Below are 9,995 nucleotides of genomic sequence, written 5' to 3'. Positions count from 1 at the left end.
TACTAAACAAAATCATACATTTAAATTTTAGGTATTAAAACTTCAATAATGAAATACACAATAAAAATCGCAGTTTTTTTTGTATCACAATAATATTCTAATAATATTCTAATAAAAAGACCGAAAATTGTTAACACAAAAAAAAGTTAATCAAATTTTCTGCCATTTTCGAATAAAAAATATGGAATAACATAAAAAGTAAATAATATTCATAGTTGCAATCTTTATATCACATTTTTTACTAAAAGTAATCGAGATTCAATGTTTTCAAGGCATTATAATGGCATTTATTACAACCCGTCACATCGTCTGTTTATTTAATTTTGATTAAAGAGCTGCTTAAATTTAGACACAGTAACTGATTTACAAACTATTTAACGCTTCAGTTAAGGATTTCTCTATTAGTCATAAATCATTATCATATAAAACATCTCTGAGTTGACGAGTCAAGTAAAACCTGTCATTTGTGTTTCCAGAACACCTGCTAGCAAAATCATCACTATTTAGGGAATAAATCATAGCTCCTCCAAATCTGAAATCTTTCACATACCTTCCTTTCGCCATAATGCTTTCCTTGTTTTCATAGGAGACCCACTCGTGATCTTTATAAAGAAATGGAGAGAAGGTCCGGTTGTCGTAAGAGATGGTGACATCTGGATTGCTGTTGATAAAATCACAAAGGTCAGCATAGTCCACGAAGCCGAAGTTACCCAATTTCCCGTGTCCACTAGCGGGACTGCCTATCAAAGCGTTTTCGCTATTCACCAAGCTGAAAGAGTGACCGTAGGTCGGAAGCCCGACCACAATCTTATTTCTGTCCATGCCTCCATTCATCCATAAATGCGCAGAGTAGTTTATGTTCAGCGATGCCATGTAGAGAAAATCTTCGCTTCTTTTAAACAAAGGAGAGTTTAATCCCGTAAAAGGCGTGTATTTTGTATAGAAGTGGAAATCGTAAGTCATCAGATTAATGTAATCGGCATACTGATTGATCTCGCCAATATCGTACGCCGCATTTACTATCTGTTCGGGAGCAGCGACAGCCAGAGTCAGTAAATAATCTCTTTTCTCTCGCACATATTCTGACCTTATTTCGTGCAATAATTGGCTAAAGTGTTGTCTCTGTCTTCCTCCCGAAAAGATTTGGACGTTATTATTGCTATATCTCTCCGATATTACAGGAAATTCCCAGTCGAGGTCCACACCGTCGAGCTTGTACGACCTCAATATAGCTTTGAGAGATCTGATGAACACCTTCCTGGAGGCGTGGGTCACTACCATATCGGAGAACCCTCCGGCGGACGCGCCTCCCACAGATAATAAAAACTTCAGGGCAGAATTACAACTCTTTAACTTAACGAGTCTCGGGATTATTATTTTCATAGTATCAGACAAGAAAATGGAGTTATTGTGAATCTGTGCAAAGCCCACATTTATATGAGTACATAAATTACAATCAATGTTTTCTGGCATTAAGTCACTAGTATCATTCGGAGTGGTCGGGAAATTGTAATAGCACACAAGCTTCGCAAGAGCACCATCGTTTAAATTATCAATAATGTCGAGTTGCGAATTACATAATTTACACGGCGCTTTTTTGTTCAAGTTTTGATCAAAAGAGTACAACTCCGCGCGGCTCATAAAACGCCCATCTTTTATGGCAGTGTAATTTTTGTTGGAATCATAAATTAAAGGAAATATTAGTGGTGAAATTATTATTATAAGTACGATGAGGGCTACTAGATATAAACATAACGATATTTTAAACCGCTTCGGACCGTTTTTCGTATCTTGTAATAAATTGTACTTAGCACTCGGAACTGGAATCGTCATTTTATTGTATATTGTTAATACTTCGAACTTGAATCGTCATTTACAAAATAAACACAATGTGATACAATAATACCAATATTAAATGTCAATGTCAAATTAAGTGACAGTACAAGTCATAGAAGAGTATTATGTTTGTTCAGGTTGTCAATAGACAAAAAAAATAGAATTGATTATGACACGAAGTGTTGCCTTATGTGTATGATTTTACCGTTCACTAATCTGACTAATCTGCATTCTCATTTCACACAAGGCAACACGTTCAAAATGTAATATGGCTGTCATTTGGCTGTCATTATCAAAGTGTAAATACTGTTTTTTATATTATTTTATATGGTAGGATTTGTGTTTATTTACATTTATTATGTTCCACTGTTCATTTATTTTGACTATATTTAATTGATAAAGTGTTTTCAGATTGATAATGGAAATCGACCATAAGATGGATCAATATGAGAAACAACTTTATACATTATTTGCGAGTTATGATTCTGCCCTTAACGGAAGCCTTAGTCGGGAAGCTCTTGAGAAACTGTGTAATACGCTGCAGTTAGAAAATCGAGGCCGTCAATTGATCGAGTTGTTGTCAAAGGATTCCAATGAATTATGTGTCACTTTTCCAATGTTTCGAGATGGCCTTTTAACTGTTTTAGGAAATGAATCCAACGAATCATCGGTAAAGAAACTAGATAAAAGTGAATTAAATAGCGGCGAAGATTCGTCAGGAAGAGAAGTTTCGCCTAAGTTTATATTTGGATCAAAAAAATACGGTCGTCGATCTAAGCCGTCCAGAAGTAGCGATTCTGCCGATTATATTTCTGATATAGTAAACGAAACTGAGAATTCATCAGTGGAAGCGTTTGATCCGGAAATAAAAAATTCATCCGTGACACCTATAGAGAGGCATTTCGGGAACAAGAAACGAAAAAGTAACAAATTAAAGAGAAGTCTTTCTTTTTCTGGTCACAGAATTAGCGATAATATTGACTCCACATCCAACAGTGTCTTATCTAGAGCAAATAAACAGTTGAGTTTGTCTAAAACTGAACATTTTGACACAGTTCCACCTCTACCATATCAGGTAACAACAAGAGATACTAGCAACACCCAAAGTGTTTTAGGAATTTTAGATTGTAATAGCAATACCCAACATTGTACTATACAGCCCATTTGTTTCGAAACCATTATTAAAAATACCGATGCCAAAGGTTTAGATAGTTGCCTGCAGACAATGGCCAATAATGAGATGATTAATGTGCCGTCTCAAAGGGATAGTGAAGATTTAGTGACCTCGGAGACTGTCATGGAGCTCTGGGAAGCTGCGGGAATACCGCAAGCGCATCAACTGCTGTGTGACCTCGGCTTCAGTGACCGTGACGCCAATCTCTCCGAACTCGTTTTAGTTTTGGAGGAAGAAATACAGGGAATGTTAAACAATTTACAAGAAAACTTTTCTGCATCTTTGATAACATTATTTCAAGCGGTGCTGTGCCTTTATCAATATGAAAAAAAGTCTCTGAAATTATCTCTCAGCCACACGTATGCTGAAAGAGATAAACTAAGAACAGATTTGACGGATGCTAATCAGAGAGCGATCTTACTTGCCCACGAAGTTGATGATAATCACGCCAAAATGGAAAATGCTGCCAAGCACACTTTCAAGCAGCTGGAACAGAAACATTCCGAAATAGTCAAACTGATCTCTGGACAATTTGCATCGGAGAAAGAGCAATTTACTTCTACTATATCTCTACTAGATAATAAGATCGCATTAATGGAATCTGAAGAATCAAAGCTTAAGTCTCAAATATTGCAACTGAGCGACGAAAATATCAGGTTAGAAAAAGAGTTTAATGGTGCCCAAGAACAAATATACGAGTTGTTGGAAATTAAAACGCAACTTTCCAAAGATATAAAATTATTAATGCAAGACCAGCATAATACGCAAGATAGTATCGGTAAAGAAAATGAATTATCAAGTCTCGAAAATCAGATTGACAAATTGCAAAAAGAAAATATTGTCTTGAACGACAAAAATGATGAACTGTGTGCGGAGTTAGAAATAATGAAATCAGCTGATAAATCCAAATTTGTTGAAAATAATTATTCTGACATGACACAATGCAATGTTTCAAAAAATGAATTGAATTTTAATGGCGATAAAAGTGACGAACAGGGTATTGTTTCATTTAAAATCTCTGATTTAAGTAACTCTGAAGAAAATCATAAATATTACGACAAAAAGAAATATCAGTGCGATTTGTCGTCATTTGAAAGCAATACTTTTAATAAAAGCAGCACTGAAAGCTCATTAAATGTAAGCATAGATAATGGACGAAACTCTCTGGATACATTATTTTGTATAAAACAGCTGACACCTGAAAATGTGGAAGAGTTGATTACTATTTTTAAGGTAAACATTTCTTTTTGATTTGACTTGACGAACTTGTGGTCCCGTGGCAGTGTTGCAGACTCACGGATCAGAGGTCTGAGGTTCGAACCCCAACTTGATTTTCCAATTTCTAATCGTGAGTTATTGACAACTCATTGAAAATGGCCACCAAAATTAAAATATTTGGATAAATCATAAGAACGATAAACCTGTTAAATGGAAAGTTAAATATCACTGCTATTGTTCTTGGTTATCTTTATTTATTGGTGTCTATCTGTATATATTTGATATCCAAATTTGTTCTTATCTGTTTAATAGATACTCATTCTATCTGTTTATCAGATACTCATTATATCTGTTTATCAGATACTCATTCGCTGCTGATAGTTTTTACCCTTAACTATACTCTAAACACTAACTCGTAAATCAAATTCAATGTTATTAATTCTTACATCTACTGTCCTGTTTTCAAAAGTATTTTATGTGACACATTTTATTTTTATTTACAGGCTACATCCAACACTGTTTCTGGATTCTTTGTTCAAAGTCAAATTAAACACTTTTATGTGGGCTTGTATTTATTAATAAGAAGAATCATGGATGATATAAAGACAATAATGGATCGTAATAACCCTCTGGAATCAAATAATTTAATAACTGTGGTAAAAAACCTGGTTACTGAATTATGTAACATTCACATTGAAGATCAGTTTTTATTAATATCTTTGACCAATTCGGAAAATCAGCACTGTGCATCGACAGACAAAGTTAATCATCAAAAACAACATTCAGATGAATCACAATTTAAAACTGCACTTAATAATTCTGATTTTTTGCGGTCGCAATTAATCGATCTCGAACAGAAATTAAAAAATTTAAGCTCTGAATTAGATAAAGAACGTCTTCAAAGTAAAGAGCAAAAAACAAATGATACGGAAAAATACAGTGAGCTTGAATCAAATATGGAATTGCTAAAAAATGAGTATGATAAATGTGAAGATTACTGGGCATCTAAATTAAATGAAGAAAGAGATATTTTTGACCAAGAACAAAAAATAACAGATGAAAAATTTGCTGAGTTACTTAGTAAATTATCAGAATATGAAGAGCAGTTAACCTTGCAAGATGGTAAAAATGATAGGTTCGATGGTCCACTATCTACCATTGAAGAGACATATAACTTGGAAAAACAGTTTACCGATCTTGAGGATGAGTTTGAAGAATTCAAAGATAAGGCTGAACAAGAGTTAGAAATGAAAAATAGTGAAATTAGTCAATTAAAAGAACAAATAGAGCAATTAGAAAATTCTAAGGTTTGTACATGCAGACATGAAAATATATCGATGTCTCACTCAAATATTTCAGATACAGAACACAATTTATTAGCTGCTAATGTATGTGAAAAAGAATATAAAAAAGATAATCCTTGTATCATAAATGGCTCTTCAGATAGCCAACAATCTACAGAACTATATACAGGGGAAAATGCTATCGAAAAAATTAGTTCTCCCATAGATTACTTGTGGAATCAGAGCACAATTTCTTCACCCTTACCAAATCGAGGCAATGTGGATATTGCAAGAGATTATCGTAATCCAGCCTTCTTCAAACAGCAATCATCAGTGCAAGATGGTGACTATACTGTAGAATCTCCTCCTGAACACATTTCTAATGGTATAATGCCGATACAAAAACCTACTTCTTCAATGGTCAAACCTTCTCAAGCTTGTCAGACGAATAATGGCAAATATTTTAACGATAAGAAAATAGTGTATTGCTCTGACCTCGAGGAAGAATTACAAGGGAGACGTAAAGAAGTACAACAACTGGAAGCTACCCGCGCTCGACTCGATGCTGAAGTGCGTAACTTGAATATGCAGAGATCTAACCCACAGAATCAAGTGGTAATTATAAAAAATATTATTTCTCTCAAATCTGGGAATGCCGATGCTGGAAATGTTATCAATATTAAATTATAAAATATGTCATGGAAAATTTTAAGAATTTGATCTAATATTTCATCCAAAAGTTTATGCAGCTTTTCATAATTACTTTGAAGATATGGGAGTTAAAACAAAAATACATGGGTTTTTCCTATACATTTAAAAAATATTTATATGTTTGTTTTACAGGGGGCAGCTGCCTTGAAAGCTGTGGCCTTAGAAAATTACTGTCGACAACTTCAAACCGCTCTCAGACAGCAACACTCATATGCCGAAGCAGTAATGCAGCGTAAGTTTTTCGTTCAAAACATATAATATTTCATTTATAATTCATAAACTTAAGATTGATAACATTGTTATCAGAGTATTAAATTATTATTCACTTTTGATCGCTTCTCGAAGATGTTTCAATGATTTACGTCAATATAATGATATCATATTAGTTTATCAAATAAGATTATCAGTTTATCAAACAAGAAACTTTTTTTTTCTTAATTAGAAAACAAAATTTACATGCCAGTACCAAAAGTAAGCTAATGTGCTGAAAAAAGTGCATTTTTTTTTTATCATCAATCTGCATTATATTAAAATCTTAATCACAGTTCATATGATCATAAAAAAGATAATATTTGTGATGTTCACCCATATCAGGTGATTAAAATTTTTACAGTATTTTATATACACCTTTATTTTTTTATCCGATACATATTTTATGCTTATTAGTTTTACTATTCTCCGATATTATTTAAATGGCCTTCAAAAATCTACGTAATTTGAAAAATGATATGAAATATAATTTTCATACGTAATGGTTTATTTTCATTTTTTTTTTATTTATTTAACTTTTTGTACATAATGTTATTTGTATATTGGCGGGCTTATTGCCAAATGGCAATTTCTTCCAACCAACAAATAAAATAAAAGTTTTATTTTTATAATTCAAGTTACAAAACATATTCAATAGAAAAAAAAATATTAAAAAGCTAAAGGTATATAAAAATAGAAATAAACATATTTGTTTATAAATTACCTTAAATCAAAACTATTACTCAATGGGAAAAAGGAAAAAAAAGGAAAGAGGAAAAAGGAAAGGAGGAGAGATTAAGGAAGAGAGAGGAGATGTTTCTTCAGACGTGATTTAAACAGAGATAATGTAGTAACATCTTTGATGGTGCATGGGAGATGATTTCACAGTCGAGCCGCATGGACACTATATGAGTTAGAGAAGAAAAAGGAATTGTGGATGGGTATTAAGAGAGTGCCTTGAGAATTAGAACGAAGAGGTAAACCATGAACTGATAAGCGTTTAAATTTTTCACGCAGCTATATAGGAGTGTTAGGACTATGAAGTACATTGAACAGAAGTGAGAGGAAGTGATAGTCTCTCCGCTGTCTAATTTTTTTTCTAGTGATACTGAATTTGTTACCTGTTCACTTGTTAGTTCAAGGCTAATTATATGATTACCAATAATTATTGATGTATCAATGCAAAGAAAGTTAGGTGTGATGGAGATTGGAAATTGTAGTGGGAATTTTAATAAGTTCTCGCTGTTTTTTCGTGAAAATAAATGCTTTATTTAAAAAAATAGTAAAGAACATGTCTTTGAAAGTATTGTCCATTGTTAGTGACTACTTTCTCCCATCTTTCTGGCAGTGTACGAATGTCATCTCGAAAGAACGACTTATCTTTTAAGGATATCCACGAATTGAGCCATTTTTTAACATCTTCATATGAATGGAAGTGCTGCTTAGCCAGGTCATGAGTCATCGACTGGAACAAGTGATAATTGAAAAGAGCATTGTCTGGTGAATTAGTCGGGTGGGTTAGGACTTCCGATTTGAGTTTTTACTGCACCCAGATGATTATGGTGCAGAGCAGAGATTATGATTTTTTTTCTTTTAATGTAATGCAGTAAAATTCCCCGGAAATACTTATTTGGCACGAAAACCAACATCTTTAATGCTATGAAAAACAATGCTGTTTACACTTCGGCGAAATAACATACTGTCTTTTCAAGCCAAATGTTGAGCTTCACAACGAAGTTGGCTGTAGTATTGCTCGACATAAAAAGGCTAAGATAACACCATGTGTCGGGAAACAGCGAGAAATTATTCTAGTCCCTATTATATCCACCGTTAAATACAAAATGAAGATCTCTGTATAAGCGGCGAATGTTGTATGACTTTTTTTATAGCATTTGTAAATATGTACAAGTTAACTGATAATTTTGAGTATTTATTCTGTCTGGTTATTCCGATTGGAAGAGCGTCAGGTAGCTGAATATTATCACTTTGGAGATTGACATATTTCACATTAGTGAAACTAAGTGTAAGAGGCAAATACTCTTTCTATTAGAGTATTATATTTTAATAAGGTTGAACCATTGCTCAAGGGTTCCTGATTTGATATGTTGTCTCAATATAACGGCCTAAATATTTTGTTATTTGTAATGTTACTTGGTAAAATAAATTAATGGAAATAAGTCATTATAAGAAGATTTAGTCACCACTGTGTCCAAAAGTTTAAACTGAGACAAATTGGTTTAAACAACATATTAGACTTACTCAAAATATTGTTTATAAAACCAACTGGTCTTAGAATGTGGAAATTAGATGTATGGAGAATGGCGGATGTTACGCAGTGTGTCGAGTGGCCATTTCGAGGCTTGCATATTCCCTTGTTCTTCACCTCTGTTGCGTTATAATATGTTTGTTGACCAATTGGTTTGTTTTTTACGAATAATATTTTGATCAACAGAGAGTATAGCAGCTCATCGTAGTGAAGTTGGTGTTCTTCGCCAACGTTTAGCAGCCTCCGACTTGCTGGTTCGAGACTTGTTTGTTGAAAACTGTCAACTAGCTCGCAGTCTCACAACTTCAATAACCAAGTAACAACAATATTATTATGTAACCCAAAAATATTTAAAAAATTTACGTTTGTATTATAATATCCTCTTTCTCACTTCCAATACTTTGGAATACCAAATATAGTGTAAATTGTCATTTATTTATTTAAAATCATATGTACCCTAAGATTATTTTCACATTTACTAAAAATATTCGCTCATCTAGTTAATATTTGACAAAGATTTGTGTAATTTATGTAAAATATTTATGTGTACATTATAAAGAGAATATTTTTTTAAAGAAATTGTATTTTCAATACATTATATTAATTTAATAATTGTAAATACACAACGATCAATACATTAACATAGATTTTGTGTCTTACCATAAAACTGATAACAATATTGTTTGATCGATGGTGATTAAACAAAATCATCATTCAGTTAATGGCTATTGTATAGTCTACTAAATTACCTGTGGCCTGAAATCATTCTACCTCTATTTTTTTGCAATTAGTCAACTATGATTACAATTATTATTGCTTTATCTTGCAGTTGAAATAAAAGGATAACATATACATAACATGCATTTCTTCACTGTGCATATTCTAGAAAGAAAAAATAAATATTACGAAGATCAATTTAATCAAATGTATTATTATGATACACTACTCAAATTTGTCTCAAAATAAGTTATTTTAGCGTTATATAATAATTCTTGTGATCTTAAAAGAAATTATAATAAAATTCTTGAAGCAATTTTCACATTTAAGTGATTTACCATAATTTAACTCATGACTGGGGTAAATTTTATGCAAAGTAACAACTGATAAATAATTGACCAAAATATTATATTGTTTACAAATCAAAATATTTATATTCTGGTATCAATTTTGAAGTAATCACATATCTATATATCTTGAGGGATATAACACCTTATTAGTGCATATTTCTTTGTTTTTTCTAAGATAAAAACGTGTAGAA

At 32.4% G+C, this 9,995-nt stretch overlaps 2 protein-coding genes across 2 annotated transcripts; one reads left to right on the top strand and one right to left on the bottom strand.

Moving 5' to 3' along the window:
- Window positions 1-257: 257 nt before the first annotated feature.
- Cht11 (chitinase-3-like protein) lies at window positions 258-1,833 on the bottom strand. The gene has a single exon (XM_088229309.1). The coding sequence runs from the start codon at window positions 1,831-1,833 to the stop codon at window positions 406-408; it is 1,428 nt and encodes a 475-aa protein (XP_088085435.1). The 3' UTR covers window positions 258-405.
- Window positions 1,834-1,933: 100 nt separating this feature from the next.
- Nin (blastoderm-specific gene 25D) lies at window positions 1,934-9,637 on the top strand. Its single transcript, XM_088229308.1, has 5 exons — window positions 1,934-2,166; window positions 2,248-4,243; window positions 4,732-6,126; window positions 6,355-6,454; window positions 8,924-9,637. The coding sequence occupies exons 2-5, from the start codon at window positions 2,255-2,257 to the stop codon at window positions 9,055-9,057; spliced, it is 3,618 nt and encodes a 1,205-aa protein (XP_088085434.1). The 5' UTR covers window positions 1,934-2,166; window positions 2,248-2,254; the 3' UTR covers window positions 9,058-9,637.
- Window positions 9,638-9,995: the final 358 nt, after the last annotated feature.

This window comes from Micrasema longulum, unplaced genomic scaffold (genome assembly GCF_059751315.1).
Source record: "Micrasema longulum isolate JH-2025_06_02 unplaced genomic scaffold, ASM5975131v1 h1tg000662l, whole genome shotgun sequence".
Lineage (NCBI taxonomy): Eukaryota > Metazoa > Arthropoda > Insecta > Trichoptera > Brachycentridae > Micrasema > Micrasema longulum.
This window is presented reverse-complemented; position numbering and strand designations above follow the sequence as displayed.